This window comes from Drosophila albomicans, chromosome 3 (assembly GCF_009650485.2).
Source record: "Drosophila albomicans strain 15112-1751.03 chromosome 3, ASM965048v2, whole genome shotgun sequence".
NCBI classification, from domain to species: domain Eukaryota; kingdom Metazoa; phylum Arthropoda; class Insecta; order Diptera; family Drosophilidae; genus Drosophila; species Drosophila albomicans.
In genome coordinates this window covers 8,671,202-8,693,852 of record NC_047629.2, presented here as the reverse complement: position 1 = coordinate 8,693,852, position 22,651 = coordinate 8,671,202, and the positions used below count along the sequence as shown (strand labels likewise).

At 36.1% G+C, this 22,651-nt stretch overlaps 3 protein-coding genes across 3 annotated transcripts; 1 reads left to right on the top strand and 2 right to left on the bottom strand.

The window, feature by feature from the left end:
• Positions 1 to 2,216: 2,216 nt before the first annotated feature.
• On the bottom strand, positions 2,217 to 3,841 carry LOC117569606 (probable cytochrome P450 6a14). Its single transcript, XM_034250841.2, has 2 exons — positions 2,698 to 3,841; positions 2,217 to 2,634 (listed from the first exon to the last, which is right to left on the bottom strand). The coding sequence occupies exons 1-2, from the start codon at positions 3,812 to 3,814 to the stop codon at positions 2,219 to 2,221; spliced, it is 1,533 nt and encodes a 510-aa protein (XP_034106732.1). The 5' UTR covers positions 3,815 to 3,841; the 3' UTR covers positions 2,217 to 2,218.
• A 1,501-nt stretch (positions 3,842 to 5,342) lies between these two features.
• Positions 5,343 to 7,090, bottom strand: LOC117569607 (probable cytochrome P450 6a14). The gene is made up of 2 exons (XM_034250843.2): positions 5,937 to 7,090; positions 5,343 to 5,872 (listed from the first exon to the last, which is right to left on the bottom strand). The coding sequence occupies exons 1-2, from the start codon at positions 7,051 to 7,053 to the stop codon at positions 5,457 to 5,459; spliced, it is 1,533 nt and encodes a 510-aa protein (XP_034106734.1). The 5' UTR covers positions 7,054 to 7,090; the 3' UTR covers positions 5,343 to 5,456.
• A 1,847-nt stretch (positions 7,091 to 8,937) lies between these two features.
• Positions 8,938 to 11,104, top strand: LOC117569608 (probable cytochrome P450 6a14). Its single transcript, XM_034250844.2, has 2 exons — positions 8,938 to 10,088; positions 10,145 to 11,104. Exons 1-2 carry the CDS (start codon positions 8,972 to 8,974, stop codon positions 10,558 to 10,560), a joined length of 1,533 nt encoding a protein of 510 aa, XP_034106735.1. The 5' UTR covers positions 8,938 to 8,971; the 3' UTR covers positions 10,561 to 11,104.
• Positions 11,105 to 22,651: the final 11,547 nt, after the last annotated feature.

The following is a 22,651-nucleotide window of genomic DNA, read 5'->3' as shown; positions in this document are numbered from 1 at the left end:
TCGTATTTAAATGACAACAAAACAAATACAAAATATATAACAGTCAGTGAACATTAAAAATAAAACCACACAATAATATTAAACTGCTCAGTGAAATAAAATAATACAAAACTGTACGAATGAAGTTGTTCTAAAACCTACTTGCTCGCATACAGACTTACTTGCGCTACCAAATGAAGTTGTTCTAAAACCTACTGCTCACATACTTACTTGCGCTACTAAATGAAGTTGTTCTAAAACCTACTTGCTCTCATACATATTTGCTCTACCAAATTCAATTGTTCTCAAACCTCGTTGCTGAGAGCAAAAACCTAAAACATGGAATATGAAAATGAAATGAACAATTCATTACAACTAAAATAAAATAGTATAAAATGTATAAGAATTTTAGATACTATTTCGCATGCAGTAGCCTACACACATTAAAAATTCTGAATATTTGAACGACTTTCTTATACATATGTACGGCCACTCATAATGATAATTATACTTGTACACATATTCTAATACTAAGTTATACTCTAGTTTATTTGGCAAATCTGGATACATTTTGTTAAAATAACTATTCATTATTATGAATATACTACATTTCCATTTCTTTCTGCTTGAATAATTAAATTTTTAAAATGATGATGAAATACCAAGTTTTCTTTTCTGATGACATGGGAGCATAAGAAGGGGTAAATAAAAAGCTGCGTTTGGGGTCTTCCCTTAAAAAAAAACATTAGAAGACTATGGCTGGGTGGGTAGCGAACAAGGAGAGTGACATCAACACCTTCGTCCTCTCCATTTAGGTACACTACTTTTCTTGTGAGTTTTCTTTTCAGTTTCAAATTAGTTTGTTTAATTGGCCATAGTTTACTTGGTTTTGTGTTAGGCATGTATGCCTTTTATTGTATTCGCATGAGGATCGTTCCATGCATATTTGATGAGGGACTCTATAATAATTCACCGCAAGCATAGCGATCATCAGTGACAGCAACAACCCCCCCACATCCCGGAAGAGCTAAGGGTTCAAAGGGTCCCGCTCGGCTGGTGATGATGATCAAGGAGCCGCACACGCAAGTAGGAAAAAAAGCAGTGTGGCGGCGCGGCATGCTGCAAGTAATTCTGGCACCCAACAAGGGGTTGATATTACAAGAAATTGGAATTTGGCCCAACAACGGTGGGACAGTTGTTACAAACATGTTGCTTACATTATTATCGCGTAAATACTCCATAGAATTGAATGGTATTATAACTTTGTGCAATCTGGACAATCTGGTATATTTTATATTATATTGTATGTATATTTTAAAAGTGATTGTATATTTTTCTAGACCAAATATACGTTTTGGGATATTTTAGTGTTTCTGAAACTGTCATTTATTCTCTTTTGTGATGAATTTGATGAAATTGAGAATTTAATTTCCTTTTGTAAAACTACATTTTAATTAGTCGGCTTTCATTTACTCAAATATTAGCAGGGCAAACGATACTTGCGCAACATCATACCTATCGCTTGTTGTTTTAAAATAAGTTGGCACTTCCACTTATTTGGTATTCAAATGGTCTAATCTATTTGCAAACACTCATGTAAAACTAACATTAGCGGACTGTTCACTAAAGAGAGCATCAGCCATCGGAAAATCGTAAAAAAGTACCAAAATAATGTACTAACAAATAGTAAATATACCAAAATGTTTATCTTTTACAGTCAGCGAGAAACTGCTGCGGGAATGCGGAAACACTGCAATTATATCAAAGACATGCGCCATTTAAGGTTTTGAATTTTTCTTAATTTCAGTAGATTTAAAAATGTTTGTCAATGGTAATAAAGAATCATGTTACATTTATATTCAATTGAAAAAAATTTGATTAAAATATAAATATCGACATCGAAATATTAAAGTACAAGGCCGGCGTAGTCTAGTATGAATGTGTTGTTGTATATATTACCATAACTAATCTTATGTAGAATTCCTACAAAATTCGTGATTAATATTGTTCGCCAAACAAAATGAAAGTGTAAGAATGAAGTTGCAACTAAATGTTATCTTCATAGAATTACACTTTAAAATTAATTGTGTAGCGAGTTCAAGTATAATTAAATGAGTACAGCTTTGGAATTTTTGCAGTTTACTTTATTTGTAATATTTTAACTTTGCGTAAAAAATTATAGATATTATTATACGCATAACACAAAAGGAATTAAATAAAATATAATGCTTGTTTTTTCTCAAATTTTGTCCACCTTAAGGTGAATGCCATATTTAGTGTTCAATGTGAAGTTGCGGGTTGCAAGGATTAACGGTATTTCGGTGCGATCAGATACGCCAAACTTAAAGTGACGCAATAGCGAGATCAGACCAATCTTGGCCTGCATTTTGCCAAATCGTTCACCAATGCAGTTGCGAGGACCATCTCCAAATGGCAAGTAGGCATATGGATGACGAGCCTTGATAGCTTCAGGTTCGAAACGCGAAGGATCAAAACGATCGGGATCGGGATAAATTTCGGGATCGTGATGAATATTGTGCACAGGTATTAAGAGTGTTGTTCCCTTCTCGATGATCTTATCAGTGCCAGGTACCTTATAGTCTACGCTTGCCACCCGCTGTAAGTGAGGTACAATTGGATGTTTTCGCAGCGTTTCTAAAGTCGAAATTAAGTCAAATATTAGAAAATTAAAAGAGTAGATCTGCTTTTATCTTTTACCTGCAAGTACTTGTTCCAAATAAGTCATTTGGTTCATGGCTTCGTAAGTAAGTTCTCCATTGGACACCTCTTCGCACACTTTTTCAATCTCATCGCGTAAACGCTGTTGAATATCTTGCTGAAGAGCCAATTCATAAAGGCAGAAGGCCATGGTGCTGGAAGATGTTTCGAATCCGGCAACAAAGAAAACAAAAGATTGTGCTGCCATTTGCTCAATAGTCAGTCCTTTTGAGAGATCAATTCCATTACCTCGACGAGCTTCCTCCTGATTTTCTGCACGCAATTGGATTAACTGATCAAGGAAATCATTCCGTTTAATGTTATTCTTAAGTCGATAATCAACTGTCGATCGAACAGCGTTTAAAAAGAACTCATGCAGATCATCTCGCATAACCTTCATTCTCAATTTTGCAGCGAGCCTTCCATTGGTAACTATGAAGGCTTGAATTAGCTGGTTATGACGCGGTTTCTCTGCCAACATACGACTTTTGGAGCGGAATTCAGCATTGGGATCCGCCAAACTGTTGCATTCTAAGCCAAAGGCACAAGTACCAATAACATCTGTGGTGAAGCGTGTACACAGTTCCTTGATCTCCACATCTCCTCCATCTGTGGCCGCAGCACTTGCATATTTACCCATTGTGCTGGTCAAATGTTCACTGACCTGAACGACAGTGCTGAACATGTGCTTCATCTTGCCGGAGGTGAAAACCGGTGTCAACTTATGTCTCATAGCTTTCCATTCTTCGCCCTCGAGACTGAACAAATGCCCCGTTAGAGGCTCGTCACGAGCGTTGTTGAAAACTCCACGATCCTGAAAGTTCTTGAAGTCCTTAATAAGAACTTGTTTGACAAGATCAAGATCCATTATGAAAGCGACTCGTTTGAAGAATAAGTACATGCCCGCGAATGGCGCAGTGCCTTTGAATTTTTTATAGAGTCTGCCATTAATATCACGAAAGTGATATTTATTTCCAATGCCTTTCATATTGCCAATAATAGGAAGAGGGCGTTCAGAAGGCACTCCACGATTCTTCCAGTAGTTAAAAGTATTTTGATAGAAGTTGTACAATAAGGCTAATGCCAAGCCCAGCAGGGCAAACGTTAAGAAGCCCATTTCAAAAAATAACAGAACACAGTTCAAGTTTCCTTATAATCCGTTAAATCGGTACTGAGCATTTAACTGAATTTACTTGGCTTATATACAGAACTGTCGAAAAAGCTTTTAAAGAGAATGGAAGCTTTTTCAGTCGATTGCGTTAAAAAATTTTGTTTTTGCTCGCTCACTGTGATAGTACAATAACTAAATGAGAGTAGACGAATTAAGTAGCCCCTACATTTACTTTGGTAATTGTTCGCATATTTGTATACAAAACCGGCATCTTATTTCTTACATGAAGGGTATTGTAACTCCGTAAAAGGAGGAGGAGGAAAGGAAATGTATATAACAGGCACGTTATAAAATATATATATTTTTATTCAGCATCAACGGCCTAGACGATATAGCCATGTCCATCTTTCCGTCGGAACATCTAGATCTCTGAGACTATAATAGGTAGAGATATATTTGTTTTCGACAGAACTTGTTATGTTTGCAGGAAGATCAAGTTTGTTTCTCTGCTTACATACAATAAAATCTATAGTCTTTATGATTCGTGAAAATTTGGTGACGATCAGATAAAAATTGTAAAAGTTATTAAAACAATACCTATGGGAATAAACCTATTTACTTTTGTAAAACTACATTTTAATTGTTCGGCTTTCATTTAATCAAATATTATCAGGGCAAACGATATTTGATAAACATCTTATCTATCGTTTGCTCGTTTAAAATAAGTTGGCACTACCACTGATTTGACATAAAGAAGGCGTAATCTATATCCGAACTTCCATAAGCGGTTATTTCTGTTAAGAAACCTTTTTTGGGCTGACCCCTTTTTGGGCGTCGAACTGCTAAAAATCAATTTAATTTAATTAATTATTGGCAACCAAGGCAAAATGTTTAAAGTCTCTGAGATCTAGGTGTTCATACGGATAAAAGGACAGACAGATGGGCATGTCTTTTGACGCTGATGAAGAATTTATATGCTTTATGGGGTCGGAGATCCCAATTCAGACTGTTTAATATGTGCATTTACTGTAGCTAATACCTTTCTACTCTACGTGTAGTACGCGAATTGTTGAATATGTAATACACCGGACTTTTCAGAAAATGTCCTTTCAAGTATGTAGAATAGCGGAAATGCACCTGAAAACTGACACTTATCAAACCCATTCAAACTTTTGGGTTTTGAATTTACCTTAATTTCAGTAGTTATAAGAGTTTGCTAATGACAAACAAGAATCAAGTTCACAAATTTCAATGCAATTCCAAATTTCTATCAAAATATAAATATCTAAATACAAATATTAAATTGCAACGCCGGCAAAGTTGCGAGTCTAGTGTGTATTTATTGTTGTGCATGTTACCATAAATAAACCTATTTGGAATTCCCACAAAATTAAATTGATAAATATTGTTCAGCAAACAAAATTATACTGTAAGAATGAAGTTGCAACTATATGTTATCTTCATAGAATTACACTTTAAAAATAAATTTCTGCGAGTTCAAGTGTAAGTGAGCAATGCACTGGGATATCTGCTGTTAACTTTATTTATAAAATTAAAAATTTTTACAAATCATCTTATTAAAATTAAAAATAAGGAATTAAACAAAATATACAATAAACATATACAATATAAGTTTCTTTTCCTTCCTTCAAATTTTTTCCACCTTGAGATGAATGCCATGTTCAGTATTCCTTAAGAAGTTGCCGTTTGAAAAGATTAATGGTATTTCAGTGCGATCAGATACGCCAAACTTAAAGTTACGCAATAGCGAGACAAGACCAATCTTGGCCTGCATTTTGCCAAATCGGTCGCCAATGCAGTTGCGAGGACCATCTCCAAATGGCAAGTAGGCATATGGATGACGCGAATTGATAGCTTCTGGTTCGAATCGTGATGGATCAAAACGATCGGGGTCGGGATAATATTCGGGATCGTGTTGAATATTGTGCACAGGTATTATGAGTGTTGTTCCTTTCTCGATGATCTTATCAGTGCCAGGTACCTTATAGTCTTCTGCCGCAATACGCTGAAGATGAGGCAAAAGCGAATGCTTTCGCAGTGTTTCTAAAAATATCAAAATAAAATTACACAATGATTTAAATAAATATCCTTTCAAAACAACTCTTACCTGAAAGTACTTTCTCCAAATATGGCATTTGGTTCATGGCTTCGTAAGTAAGTTCTCCATTGGACACCTCTTCGCACACACTTTCAATCTCATCGCGTAACTGCTGTTGAACATCTTGTTGTAGAGCCAATTCATAAAGGCAGAAGCCCATGGTGCTGGAGGATGTTTCGAATCCGGCAATAAAGAAAACAAAAGCCTGTGCTGCCATTTGCTCAATAGTCAGACCTTTTGAGAGATCAATTCCATTGCCTCGACGAGCTTCCTCCTGATTTTCTGCACGCAATTGTATTAACTGATCAAGGAAATCATTCCGTTTAATGTTATTTTTCAGTCGATAATCGACTGTTGATCGAACAGCATTTATAAAGAACGCATGCAGTTCCTCTGGCATGAACTTTATCTTAAATATTTTAAGGAGATTTTTATTGATAGCTGCGATGACTTGCAGCAGCTGGACATTTCGCCTCCTTTCGAATATCATGCGACCCCTGGCGCGGAATTCAGCATTGGGATCCGCCAAACTGTTGCATTCTAAACCAAAGGCACAAGTACCAATAACATCTGTGGTGAACCGGGCACACAGTTCCTTGATCTCCACGTCGCCTCCATCTGTGGCCGCAGCACTTGCATATTTACCCATTGTGCTGATCAAATGTTCACTGACCTGAACGACAGTGCTGAACATGTGCTTCATCTTGCCAGAGCTGAAGACTGGAGTCAACTTGTGCCTCATGGCTTTCCATTCTTCGCCCTCGAGAGTGAACAAATGTCCAGTTAAAGGCTCGTTTTCAACGTTATTGAATACTCCACGATCCTGGAAGTTCTTGAAGTCCTTAATGAGAACTTGTTTAACAAGATCAAGATCGATTATGAAAGCGATTCGTGTGAAAAACATGAACATGCCCGCGAATGGCGTAGTTCCTTTGTACTTTTTGTATATCCTGGCATTAATGTCACGAAAATGGTATTTACTTCCAAGACCTCTCGTGTTCCCAAAAATCGGAATAGGGCGTTCAGAAGGCACTCCACGATTCTTCCAGTAGTTAAAAGTATTGTGATAGTAGTTATACAATAAGGCTATTACCAAGCCCAGCAGGGCAAACGTTAAAAAGCCCATTTCGAAAAACTAACAAAAGACGATTCAAGAGTCTAAATAAGTCGCCAAATTGGTACTGAGCATTTAGCTGAACTTCATTGGCTTATATGGAGAACGGTTGAAAAAGCTTTCAAAGAGAACGGAAGCTTTTCTAGTCGATTGCGTTAGCAAATTTTTATTTTTCTCGCTCACTGTGATGGTACAATAAATATCTGAATTAGAGAAGTTGAATCATGAAGCCTCTACATTTGTTTTATTTGTTTTATTAATTCAAATTATCTTGGATTTATGAATATTGCATTTAAAAACATATAAAGTATTTAGCTGATCTACTGAGTACAAAAATCATTTTAGTATATCAACAATGTGATGATTGCCAACAATTGGCTGATAACTCGGGTATTGTATTGAATTGGCTTATGAAATTGTTGGTGTGTGTTTGGTAATTGTTAACATATTTGTGTGCAACAAAGTCGACAACATGTTGCTTTTGTTATCATCTCAAAAATGACTCTATATTTTATACCTACTACCCATCGAATTGAAGGTTAATATGTATATTCTGTACATTTATTATCTTGATCAGCGTTCGCTGGCGAAAGTGATGCGCGCAGATCAGAACGATAGCTGCAGTAAAAAACAAGGATGTCCTTCAAGAAATTATTTGTAAGACAAAATTAACATAAATCGGCTACCGGGAGTTATTTGCTTTACAGATAGACTGGAATACTTTGTTCTCCATGGTATATTTTGAATGACATCTAATATTTTTAAATATACCTTTTATTTTAGTATTTCGTTCGGTATATTTGTACGATAATACTAGTTTATTTGTAAGAATATGGATTTAAATTTCAAAATTGAGTTTCGCAAAAATCGAAAGTAAAAATACTAATGTATGCTGAAATGTATGTTATATTTGATATTTCCAATAATATTACATACAAAATATATCAACGATTGCAAAATACACCAGATTTTTAACTAAATCTATATATACTTGAAAGTTGCAACCATTTTTAGCCATATAAAATTATTTGCCAGATCGCCACCAAATTGTCCGAGAAAACAGTACTTCTAATATAATTACCTAAAATCAAATATAGCTTTCAAATATTGCTAGTTATTTGTTTTTTTTTTTATTTACAGGTAAATAATTAAATTCAATATTTATTCTCGTCACAAAAAATGAGTAAAATGAATGAATAAAAAAAATAACAATTAAATAAAGCATAACAAATATCAAAGTTAAAGTAGATAGTAAGCTCAATGGTTTAGTCATCGTAATCACTAACCTGGTGCTCCATTTTAGCTACCCCAACCATTATAATGCCAAACATAATCAAACACTTTAGTTACGTTCATAAAATTCAATATCTCTGTTCAATACTCACTATCAACTTGATAGTAACGCGACGTAGTACTGATAACTTTTTGGAACAGTCATTGTTAGAGTAGGAATAATGCATTTGCTTGAAAGGGGTAATTCTTTAGACTTAATCTTATCGAAATAATGAAAAATGAAATACCGAAAAATAACTACTCTTTCTTAATGGTTCGAGCTATAATCATATGTGTAACGAATATATTTAAAAACATTTGTTTCAAATAAATATATAAATGCGGACTAAATTAATGAAGTTTAATCTATTAAATGGATCTGAATTACAATAATTTTGCAATTATTTTAATATTAGGTTTTAAATTAGCAGAGTATTAAAGCTTCGGCTCATAGCAAATAATCTTATCTGTCTGAAATGGGAGAGCGCAAAAACATTTCTTATCTCTCACATTTCTAGCGTTGCATTCAAGTTGTGTTGTCATTATGAGAAATACTATATTTCCAAATTTCTCAATAAAAGCTAATCGCACACGTCGAGTTCTTCAGTTTGTTTTCGGCGGTTGTCAATGCGGCTAAAAGTTTAACAATTCGCTAACCATGGCGTTTCTAACAATTGCTCTTTTGTGTATCGCATTAACATTGGTCTACAATTATTATGTGAATACCTATACCTACTGGAAACGGCGGGGAGTTCCCTATGAGACACCTCTGCCATTTCTGGGCAATATGAGGGGAGTTGGAACAGAAATCCATTTCAGGGACGTCTATCTGAGATATTACAATCTCTTCAAGGGAAAGGCTCCATTTGCGGGCATGTTCATGTTCATCAAACGAATTGCCTTTATTATCGATTTGGATCTTGCTAAACAAGTGCTTATCAAGGACTTCAAGAACTTCCCGGATCGTGGAGCTTTCAACAATGTTCGCGACGATCCACTAACTGGAAATTTGTTTTCTCTCGACGGTGAGGAATGGAAAGCCATGAGACACAAGTTGACCCCTGTCTTCACTTCCGGCAAGATGAAGCACATGTTCAGTGTTGTGGTTGACGTTGGCCATCGACTAACCTCAACGATGGGTAAATATGCCAGTGACGCCGCTGCAGATGATGGCGATGTGGAGATCAAGGAATTGTGTGCTCGATATACAACCGACGTGATTGGGTCCTGTGCCTTTGGACTTGAGTGCAACAGTTTGGCCGATGCAAATGCTGAATTCCGTTTGCAAGGTCGCATGATATTCGAGAAATCGCGATATCCACGAATTATGCAAGCTTTTATCATCACCAATGCAAATTTGGCAAGAAAGTTACGCTTCAAGGGCTTGCCCGACGATATTTCCAAGTTTTTCATGGATGCCGTCTTAAGCACAGTCGCTCATCGGCTTAAGAATAACATTAAACGGAATGATTTCCTTGATCAGTTGATCCAATTGCGTGCAGAAAATCAGGAGGAAGCTCGTGGAGGCAATGGAATTGATCTCTCAAAAGGACTGACTATTGAGCAAATGGCAGCACAGGCTTTTGTTTTCTTTGTTGCCGGTTTTGAAACATCATCTAGCACTATGGCTTTCTGTCTTTATGAATTGGCTCTTCAGCAAGATGTTCAGCAGCGTTTACGCAATGAGATTGAAAGAGTGCTGGCGGAATCGTCCAACGGAGAGATTACCTATGAAGCCATTAACAAAATCACATACTTGGATCAAGTGATATCAGGTAATTTTAACCTTTTGTATGGTATTGAATGATTCTTATTTTGGTTTCCCTTACAGAGACACTGAGAAAACATTCAATTGTGGCGCACTTAATGCGAGTGGCACAAGAGGATTACAAAGTTCCTGATACCCAACTAGTTATCGAGAAGGGCACAACACTTCTCATACCGATCTACGCTATTCATCGGGACCCAGAGATTTATCCTGAACCCGAACGTTTTGATCCTTCCCGTTTCGAACCAGAAGCAATCAAGGCCCGTCATCCATATGCCTACATGCCATTTGGAGAAGGACCTCGCAACTGTATAGGAGAACGTTTTGGCAAAATGCAGGCCAAGATTGGTCTGGTCTCGCTCTTGAGGCATTTCAAATTCAGTGCATCCAAGTACACAGAAGTGCCATTGGTTCTCGATCCAAGCAGCCTCCCGCTCTCTAGCAAAAATGGCATTCACCTCAAAGTAGAAAGACTTTAAAATGTAATTCAATGCATTTTCATGTCTAACTTTACGCAGACAACTGTTAGTTTATTGGCATTTACCAAAAGTTAAATATGTAATTGTTTAACTTTTTACCGTGGCGGCCATTTGATAAGACTAAGTGTTATCGAAGCTTTAGAGTCGAAAACTAAATGCTTCGATACCAATGGTTTAATATGAGTTATAAAAATGTAAAACGTAACAATGAAAATTTTATGTAAATCTTATCTCAATGTAAAATTGTTATAAAAATGAATTCACAGTAAATAGTTCTTAAATGTAAGTACCTATGTACAAATTGAATGCAATTTATATTGCAAAAGGTCAACCCAGCTTTAAGGAACATTATTCGTTAGTAGTTGCTCGAGTTTTCATAACTTAATCAATAAGAATTAATATACTTTCATATGTAAATATTCGTTTCAACTACGAAAAATGTCTAAACTAATTATTCATCTTTTATATAATACTGCGTTTACAGCGCTTAAAAAAGTGCTTATTTTGTAGACAAACAAGAATAAATCAATTGTCAAGATTTGAATGAGATAAACCTTTATTTGGTTTCTGTTTAAGTAGTCAACATCTTCGCATCTCGAATTCGAATAGTTTTCATTGTTGATAGTTAATATGCTTATGTAAATATTTGCTTCAGCCCGCTATCTATTCCACAAAAAAATTTGGTTGTGAGCAAAGAAGTTATTAAAGAAATAATTTTATATGGCAAAAACTGGTAGCAGCTAATAGATTTGTATACCCCTTATCCATAGGGTAGAAGGGTATTTATGTAACAGGAAATGTATGTAACAGGTAGAACGAGGCATCTCCGACCCTATAAAGTATATATATTCTTGATCAGCGTCAACAGCCGAGACGATCTAGCCATGTCCGTCTGTGTGTCTGTCCGTCCGTCCGCATGATCACCTAGATTTCAGAGACTATAAGATAGAGCCTTAATTTTTTTTTTCGACAGCATTTGTTATGTTTGCACGCAGATCAAGTTTGTTTAAAATTTTTTCCACGCCCACTTCCGCCCCGCAGATCAAATAAAAAACATCTCCTTAACAGACTAGGGGTCTTAGTTACTTTGGCCGACAATTTGGTATATTCTTCCGTCTATGGTATATTTTGAATCTGGCACTATATCGATATAAAAAATATACCGTTTGCTATATTTTTAGTATTTTAGTGTTTTTGGTATATTTTGAAAAAATTCCGCAATATTTTGCTTTTTTTCAAAATGGATAGCGGGTATCTCACAGTTGAGGACACTCGATTGTCACTTTCTTACTTGTTTTTGTTTTGATTGAAAAACTCATATATGTAGTAGTATATTTATATAACAGGTATTACTTTTGTTTTATTTTTCAGTATTTTAGCTATATTATACCTATTGCACCATTATTTTTTTTTTAAGAAAATGGTATCGAGCACACGCGTCTGTAGCTTTCCTACTTGTTTATAGTTTATAGTTTGAGCGTTAGCAATTTTTATTAACTATCGAAAGGGGCTTGTTATTTGAGTATTTTTATTTCGCATACTATTTTGTGTTCAACAACGACCCATTGAAAAAAGTAATCAATTGCTTACTTGATAAGATTATTCTATAAGTGTGCTCAATAAGCTAATCGACAACAAGTGATGAGTCCAATAGGAAGTAGATACTGTTAGTTAGTGCGGAAGCATTTAATTATTTCATTAATCAGTTGAAAAATATATAATTGATAGTTATCACAGTGATATTGAATGTTAAATCCTTAAAGTGTGATGGGATTATTTTCATTTTTCTGCAGGCTAAATTCCATCAAAGGTAATGAATCGAAACATTCAATCAACGCACTTCTCATCTAGTGCTTTCCTTTCCTGCAGTGACAATGGGAAGAAAAGAGACTGATGGCAATTTTTCAATTAAAGTCAGCTTTATTTGTTTTTCTAATTGGAATGCCAACAGATCTACTCTTCATGCAAAGCTCTCATTGTCACTGTAGTATTGCGCTTTTGCTATTTTGTTGTTGTCGCTACACGTTGATTGTGTTGCCTTTTGGCATTTGCTTTAATTAAATTCGTCCAGTGGTAAATCAAATCATGCGTAAAGTCAATGAAACTAACATAAAATTTAGACCCCCGTCAGGGTCAATTGACAAGAGGTTTCCAGGCCCCGGTTGTCTGTGAGCTTTATTACAAAATCGCGCGCAAATTTATGCGAAAGCGATTAGAGGCACATTAAGCGTTGATTTTGGTGGGCAGCACCGCCGGATGCTTTAAGCGAGGTCCTGCTGCTATCCCATCCTGGATGCTCGTCCTTTTGCACGTGCACGGGGATTGTGCCAATAATAAAACAGCGTCGCGCCTAAGAGCGCGCTACAGACGACGTGTTGACGCTGTGGCATGTGCTAACATTGTGTATAAACAGAGTGTGTGTGTGTGTCTGTGACGGTGCTTAAAGGATTTTGGCATAATGCCTACTGCCTGTTTTATGCCGCTAATGCGCCATAGCCATTTTCGAACAGACATAAAAATTGTAATGCCGCGTTTTAGGCGCATAAAGTTCACAGCAGGGCAATCGATAGAAAGAGAGAGTTAAACAAAAATGCTTAACTGGGTTTTAGGTCAAAGCTTAGGCTTTGTTCATTGTTTCGAGTAGCTGCTTTAAGGATAAACCTCAAATTTGCCAATTCATTAAAACGTAAGGCGGATAAGAACGAGTTGGCATTTTGTATTGTATTTACATATGTATTGAAAAATTAATAACACTTTTTCAAATATACTTTATTTCCCCTTGCAGCAAAACTTTCTTACCAAAAAGATAAGCAAATTTACTGGTCAGAATTCAATTCGAGTAAACCAATTAACTGGATTATGTTAGATAATAAGAACTTTGGGCTCCTTGTGGACTTCCTTGCTAAACTTAAGCTTTAACTCTAGTCCTATTTATGAGACCGTCTGCGATATATGTAATTTATTTGGCACTGTTTGCCAATCTCGTATAATTTTTGGTTGCCTGTTTTCTCGCAGCTATTCTGTGGACAATAAATGTATAAAGCTCATGGAATTCGATGAGAAAATTACAAACAAAGCCAATGGGACGCCACAAGAAATTGATTGCTTCGCTGTCTATCAGTTCGCGACAGTGTGGGAGGGCGGGAGAATTACTGTGGATTGGGGTTTAGGTCAGCTGTTCGACTGGCATCAAAGAAATGGTCAAATTGTAGCCTAAAGCAATCCGCTGAAAACTTTGTTCTTTGCTTTTAGCCCAGCACAGCTGCCAGTTGTACAATTGAAATTGTTGCGAGTGCTGACCTAGAGAAGAAGAAATGATTTCGTAATAAGATGAAAATATATTTTGATATATTTTTTGAACTATAAAATGTACAATTCAATACTTGCAACTTACAATAGATTTAATGCAGAAATTGATATTAGTGGATTAATTTTTATCAGTTAAATCTGTTCATGGATAGCCAAATAAACCAAAATAAAATAAACAAATGTGGGAATCCCAAATATTAGAATAAAAGACAGATGTGATGAAATAATTTTCAATTAAATTTTACTGCTTTAAGTACATTTTTTACGCTTGTACAACTGTAATTATGTCTTGTTTTACTAAAAGTTTCGATTTAAGTACCTTTTAATTATGCTTGCCTTCAAAATGTAATAATTGAGCTTTGCATACTAAAAGACAGAACAAATATTTCGAAAATTTGGTTCATCACTAATGCGACTTATCGAAATGTTCGAGTAAATCTCTTCGAACTTTCAGTGCTGTTAGTTTTTGACTTTGTTGCATGTGCTGCAATTGTTTGGCAGCTCTGCTACGTGAAACTTTTCTCCTCTTTCGTACATTTTCTTCAGTCCAGTCACGAAAATACACCAACTAGTGTATTTTCACCCTTCAGGGCGCATCGGAAGTGGAATTTTTTGGCAGCAAACAAATTAAATAATTAGCAGCAAGATATACTAAATGAATGAGTGTTGCGAGTTTCCAACTAAAGCGCTGTAAGTAAAGCGTTTGTTCTTTCGGACTGGTTCCATTAAGTTGCTAAATTACAGCAATCTCGCATTTTAAAGTCTCGTGTTTCGGTTCGATTTGCTGGCAACAACGAAGATGCAACATAAAAGATGTCCATCAGTCTGAAACTCAAGTAGAAAGAGTGCAGGTGCGTGATGGACTAAAGAATTCCCTAGCTAAAATTATATTGATTACTTGAACTTGATATTGACAGAATAATTTGATGTAAAACATTAAATTTAATCATATTGATTATTGATGCAATAATCTGCTGTATCAAATTACAAATACGCTTACCCTTAGAGATGCCCATTGATCATTTCTTACTACCACAGGGTATAGCAATTTCATCTACTGAAGCCGCAGCTTCCGTGGCTGTTGATGACTCGAAAATAACCAAAGAGGACTCGGACTTGGCCATTGATTTTCGGTCAATTGGCGTCGTTGTCTTGTCCGAAAACAGCTGCCATGATGTTGCGTTAAATTATATTGAATGATTGCGTGTCCAGCTCCAGTTTGCCATATTTCACTTCTCACAATTCCTTATTCTTTTTTTTTTTTAGATTACTTTAGCATCGATGATGGCATCATCATCATCAGCAGCAATGCAAAAACTGTGGGAGCAACAGCATAGCGCCTCACCATAAGCACAGGCAGGCCGCCTATTATGTTATTTACATTTATTATTGATTCAAAACAAATTGCTTAACATTGACTAATGAGCGTATATTGTGGCCGAAAGGTCAAAGTGTCGATTCTGGTAACGTAAAGAGCACGTAATTATGAGGAAAATTTGTGTTGCTACCTTCCTGAAAAGGTATTTTAATTTGGTCAATGTTCCTGCTTGAGTGTCTCTGCAGAATTCAGAATCGAAGTCGCTTCTTAAATGGAGGAAGAGTACAGTTCAGTCGGCGACTACAACGAAAGTGGTGTTTAGGTGTGCCGAAATGGACCTGAGATTTATGTGCTGTGTATAGATAAATCATGCTTAGGTAACAATTCATTATGCTTAGCTAAGAGTCGCTTCAAGTTCCCCTACGAAATTACCATAGCATATTTTGTTGTGCAGCCGGTGTCCGCTGAAAAGGTGTTGAGTTTTATGACCTTTGGAATGGCCGTTTCAGTTGGTGCTTTGCCTTAATAAATGGCCACAACTAAAGCTACATAAATTGCTAATTATTTAAGTTAGCAAGGTGTCCAATGCTAGCAGATGCCTGCATTTGGTGCCAAGTGCGCTGACAAAGCAATTTGCAAATTTAGCAGGCGCCACTTTTTTATTTCACTTCCTTAGTATTTTCCGCTGAAAAATGTTTATGGAAAAAAATAGGAGACGTATAAAATGCAAAACCGCAGAAAGATAAAGTTATTTTCTTTATTGCTATGGGTAACCAATCGAGTAAAACTAAGTGGATGTCAGAAAACAATGAAAGCAAGAATAAAAACAAGTAAGAAGAATGCTAGCCACGAAGAGTATTCGACTGGAAGATACCCGTTTATTCTTGTTGTATATATGGCTATCAGTATACAAGTATACCAACAGTAAATGATTCGACCCCATTTTACGACTATCAGTATATATTCTAAGTATGAAAATATATCAGATGAATTTATCAAAAATACTAGATTCGACTTTTGAGGACTTTGATTTTGAGGGAATACACAACACGCACAGTCATATATTTATATCAGTATACAAATATACCAAATTAATAGACCCAATATAACAATAAAAAACGACATCGGAATATCTTCTAAGCCTTGCATCCAAATGTAACCATATTTTTAGAAAACAGCCATAGTTCAAAAGTTTAAAATTTGTTATTTCAGTCGGAATTTTTCATTCGAGAGGAGTAGATAACTTTAAAAAAAAGTTCTTCTTTTACATTTTCGTTTGTCACGAAATTGCCTTTTAAATTTTTGGTTGCGGTATACGCGAAAAGAGGATAGAATATATTGATATTTTCTAGAAGCTCTTTAATTCGTTGGACACTCTTTTTATGGCTTTCGACAATTTCTATATTTTCAGGGTTGATTTAATTCCATAATTCCATTTTTCATAATGAAAAATGTTTCCATTTTTGTACGCACTTGTCTGGTCTGAGCAATTGATGAAATGTTATTAACATTTTATTTCAGTAATTGAACTTGATTTGATGCAAAGATTTAAAATTAATAAAATTCGTGTTTTTCAAATGTGAGTGGTTGGAAAACAATAAATAAACATCATTGGTTTAAGTTGATACCATCAGCGAGTAATGTGGGCGCATGCATTTATTCAGATTTTGCTGGACACATGCATAAATTCTGGCTTTTTGATCCAGGCAATCCGAGGATATATGTTGTGGACACCATCAATTTTCCGAATCGTTTGTTGCCCACGCTTTGGGCTGTCAAATGGTCGAATATAATGCGCACATGGGCAGTTCGCTTGTCCAGTTGTCGCATTTCAGGCATATTGATCGATCATGTAATCAAATCATTGCCTGATTTATAAAGGAAAGAATCCAAGTCGCAATTTTATGCATGCGTGGGAGAAAAAGACACGTCGCTCTTTACGTGTCGCTTGACAAATCCTTTTGCCTTTGCTTTCGCCAGCGGCTTATTGCTGTGACTTTTGCCTTTGTCAGCTGTCGTACTTGCTTATTGATTAATGGCATTATGAGTTGGCACTTAACAGAGCTTGGCTCACATGGCGTATGAGCATTTCAACGCTTTATATGCAGTAGCTGCCAGCAATGAAGTCTGAAGCCTGGAAGCACCGACAATGACTGCGCTGCCATTGTCAACGAGGTTGTCAGCGCAAGTGGCGCACATGTTACTGCCACTCACGTAGCTGCTGCTGTTGCTACTGCTGCGAGCACAGAAAGAGAGAGAGAGAGAGAGAGCTGGAGATGCTCGTGTTGATGCTGATGCACTCCAATTTGCCAACCAGGTCATCATTCTGGCACCAACCGGAAACTATTAGTCGCTTAACACCTTGATGTCGCCAACAAGACTCGTCTCGTTTGATCCGGACTTTTCAAGCGCTGATATTCTTGTGTGTGTCAGTAGTATTTCTGCTTCGTTGCACTCGATTGAGTCGCAAAGTGTGTGGCTAAATGACAGCAAATGCGTGTCTGTGTTTCCTCATTACCAAATCTTGCTTGAGGCAATCTGAAATTCTATGCGTTCTCGTTTTATTATATTCAGAAAACTCCGGCACGTCGTTGTTTCAGTTGTTAAAAGTACTCTTTAATACCCGCTACTTGTAGAGGTGAAGGGTATTCAAACTTTGTGCCTGCAGGAAATGTATATAACAGGCAAAAGAAAGCATATTAGAACCTGAAGTATATACTAGACGATATAGCCCGTCCGTCTGTCTGTCTGCAGAATAACAAGCGTAATTTTGAAGCTAGAGTACATAAAATAATAACTACAGTATTTATGATTCTTCAAGAATTGGTTTCGAACAGATTAAATTTTTAGAATTTAATTAAGAAATATTTTTTTATGGGGAAAACTCCTATTTACTAAGGGTCTTAGTTGATTTGGATGACTTGGTAAATTTTGCAATTACTCTATGAATATAACAAATATAGCACTTGGTATATTTTTGGTATTTTTGCGGTATATTTTAACATTATACCGCACTGGTTTGCTTTTATTCAAAATGGGTAGCGGGTATCTCATAGTCAATACACTCTCGACTGCAGCTTTCTGACTTGTTTTATTTCACAACGCGTTTGCAGTAGAAAACTGGCAGCTCCAAACGGAATTACAGTTATGCAAAAAGTTACAGCAGTGATATATTTTTAGTATGCATGCATATTTCATGGATTAGTCTACGAAAAGTGAACTAGTATCCCCATACGAAATAAAACAAAATATGACTAGGTTGTTAAACTTAAACTTAAAGTCATGCGATGGGGCAATAACTGACCTTTGCATCAACTCTGACATTTGAATCAAATTCATAGATTGCTCCATTTAAACGAGAGAGTTTGCCCCAAAACCATGTCTGCATCCAAATCGAATGACATTAACCTTTTGGTAGCATTTCGCCTGAAGCTCACTTCAATTTGGATTATTTGCTGAGTTCATTTTTTTTTTTTTTGTGTTTTCATTTTCCTCTGCAGTTGATAAGCCAAATTAAATTGTCGTTTTACTGCAATTATCATATAATTCTTGTGTCGTCTACATAAGTGGTTGAAGAGTTTTCCCAAAAAAAAAAGAAAAAGAAAAAAGTTATCTGTGCGTCATTGACATTGGAACTGAAATTGGAATTGAAATTGAAATAGAAATAGAAATTGGCATGGACCTCGCCTCGGTTCGCTTTACTTTGCTGGGGTTTGATTTTATTGAGAGAATGGTTTGATAACACGTTCATTGACACTGGGATTCTTTTTGTGCGGCTCCCGTTATAACTGAATTATCTCTAGTTATGTCGCTGTCTGTCTAGTTGAACCGTCGAGTCGATGACATTCCTCGTCGACTCTAATGGCATAACTTAAGAGGCTTAAGACAATGCGTATGCTCGGCCAGATTCGCATTGCAGGCCGCCAGCTGTTGTCCTCTTATTATATGTACTCGTAATATATATAATTTCGCTTGTTGTGCTTTTGTTGTAATTTATGTGTGTGTGCGTGTTTGGTTGTCTTTTTTTTTTTCGTCGGTTGTGTCAAAGTCGTTTGGCGTAATGACAAACGCAGCCAGCCAACAATTGTAAAGTACATGACACGGGTCGTATACATTATATTTTGTGGGCCAACTTTTCGCGCACAAATTGTAGATAGATTTCGTACGAGGGGCGGAAGTGTCGTTCACATCCACACACGCATTCCAGCAGAGTGGCCAATTTCCTTGAGGGCATCTCTTCTGTGTGCCGTGTGTCTGGTTTGGGTAACTGGGTAGTTGAGTTATATGTGCAACTTAATTTGCTGCTGCCACACCTGTGGCTTCCAAAGGCAGCCAGCGACGCGATATCCTTGGCCCTCTTTGACGTAAATTTATGAGAAGTATATACGTATGTGGTATATATGTATATATATTTATGTACGTATGAGCATGACATACAACTGCTGCAACATTTAATATAAAATATATTCAGTTTTATAAATATATGTGCAGATGTATTTAGTTGACATCTGAAGTGATACACGAGCTAAGAGCAGCATAATTTACGCAACATTTAAGAGAAGCAGCCGAATTTAACATCATTCTGTTCTGCTAACAGTATGTCAGTGGGTTACAGCTGTTAACAGTACGAGTGCAGCATCAATGCCATTGGGTCAAGAGCGGCAGCTGTTAAGGTGAATGCTAACAGAGCTGTGAATGTTATACCCACGTGTTGCGTGGCACTCGCTTAACAGCGTTCTGTTAAAATATCCCTTTTCAAACAAAAAGCGGCTTTTACATGAAGTTTGCTTAGTATGCAACGCATCGGCGTGATCGTATGACGTGTGGTTTATTTGTCGACTCGTTTGCTGAATGTAGCTTCCATGCCCCGAAACCAAAAAGAGCGTAACCCAAAAAAGTTGTCGCTACAAAAGCGACGTCGAGTCGACGGAATAATTCATTGAGAATTGTGAGTGTTGGCATTGCACTCTTGTGTGTTTTGTTTGTGTTTCAACATGCTTTGTGCGCGCCCCTTTGTATGCAATGATATTTGTGTTTCTCTTCTCTGGGCTCACCGAGAGTTTCGACTTTAAGGTGCCTACGAATTTATGCAGTCAGCCAACTACTAAAAGTTTATAATTAAAAAATACTAAATTACAAAAAGAGTTCAGTTAAATATTTATACTTTCCTGTGCCAACGAATTTGTAACTCGAAAAGAGAAAAAATGTTATAAAATTTTAATAATTTATTTAAAGAGACAGTTAATTTGTATTTAACAGGTGAGTTCTTTTGTTTACGTTAATTAATATTTAATTCTTTAATTTGTTGTGTACCAACTATTATTATTTTGATACTCACTTCAAGCACTTGCTTGCACAATGTTAAATTCCCGTCGCCAAAAACTTGTTGGCCCAGAGCCAAACAACACTTTCTTGACTTGTTGCTACAATTGTTTGGATCACAAAACAATTTGCACTATCCGAAAATATGGGAGTCGAAACAAAGGCCCAAACATGGATTTATGACCTACACGTGTGTGGCTGACACACACACACACACATTCACACAGATACAGAAACATCGAACGCTTTCTATGTGCTGCAAGGACACAGTTGTATATATATAGAAGATGTTTACGCTGGACACTTCAGGGCTAGAGTTTATGTCCGCTAGCCAAAATTTATTGTTATTGATTTAGCACATACAGATTACTGTGGACACTCAGACAAGTTGAGGCACTCGAGATTATTACGCGACCCTTCATAAATAAATGGCCATATAACTTTTTGTCCGGAATGCTGGAGTTTTTGTGGCCGCTCAAATGACTTTCATCAAAATGGACACAATCAATGTTTATAGTTCAACAAAAAGATATAATAAAAACGGAACACAAGCATTTTTTATTGCAAAAATTCCAAATGCAGATATTCAATATTTTACACATAAAGTGTCTGTGTAGATGTAAACAAATTAATGCTTAGAAAGAGATCAGCTATTTAATTAATATTTGTATTTGTTATACAATCAATATAAATCACTGCTGGCGAAAATACTGAAATTCAATTCGTTTTCGGATAACTATCTAATCATTGAGATTGTCTGCATAACAGCGTTATTGGCTGAGAAATTGTGGTTGCACCTTCCTGATTAATAACGCTATCCAAGGGGACTGAAAATGCAATTTGCATAGTTGCAGCTATGTAGTCAGGCATAAGGAGAAATTAATATGCATTGTATGTTCAACGACAGCAAATTGGGTTCTCATCGAATTTCGTAAAGTGCTTTCTACCTTGGCTCTCCCTCTTTTCTTTTTGCATTTACGAGCATAACAGTGATGACAACTATTTTCAGTTAATTCTTGTATATGATGTATAGATGTGCTGTTTTAATATATTTGGTATATTTTCAGTATTTTTGAGGTTTATTAATTCGGTATATTTTACAATTAATACAGCATTGCTTTGCTTTCAGAATTTAAGAGTTAGAATGAATATCAAGAAGTAGACTTCGATAGGCGTATCGATACCTATCGATATCATAGGTAGGGTTGCCAGATTCATATTCGACAAATATTCGATATCTGATTAGATTTTTGCCAGGTTTTCTCAATTCATGCAACATTTTAAAGGCCTCTTCTTCCGTAACTTCATTTTAAACAGATCAATTTTGAACTAAATGCAGATAGTTAAAAGTTAACGATGGGCTGCGCCTTTGAGAAAATAGAGAAAAGTGTTTACTAGATATAGAGAAATATGTCTTAAATAAAGAAAAAAACAAGTTATGTATGGAAAGCAGTGTTAAATTGAACGTAATGTCATATCTATTCTATTCTCTCTAATCGGTATCGGCAGAGTAGAACAATAAGTAAGGCTCCTATTGTTTTCATTGATTGAAGTGTATTTAGCTTTACTCAGAAATATATAAGCCTAATTTGTATTCAGCTTGTTTGATTAAGCATCTTTTCTATTTGCACCTAACAATGATATGATATCTACTCAGAGGTACTAATAATAAGAGAAATTGTTGACTAACTGGTTGTAAAACAATGCATTTAGTATTCTGTGGGTGGTAATTTCAACCAGTGTCGACAATTGTGTCCATTGACAATAGCCAAGGTTTGTGGAATTAGCGAATCGATCTCATTTTGTGTGCATAGTATTCCTATTATTATGCATCAGGTGAATTGAAATTGAAAACAGCATCGAATGTTGCTTTGTTATGGGAATTGCGAGTATATATTATAAATTCGAGAGGACAAAATACACAATTATTTGGATGTGCATTCAACTAGAATGTCGTTGGATTTTAAAGCCAAAGTCCGGTAAATATTTTCAATGCAATTCCGCTTCAACAGGTCTCACAAAATTTTAAACTCTATGCATTAGTGAAAGCGCAGACTTATTATGAATGCTGTTCCGAGTCAAAAAACTTTTTCCAGTGCACATTATTTGTATACAAACAGGATAGCAGCAATGCAGCTCAGC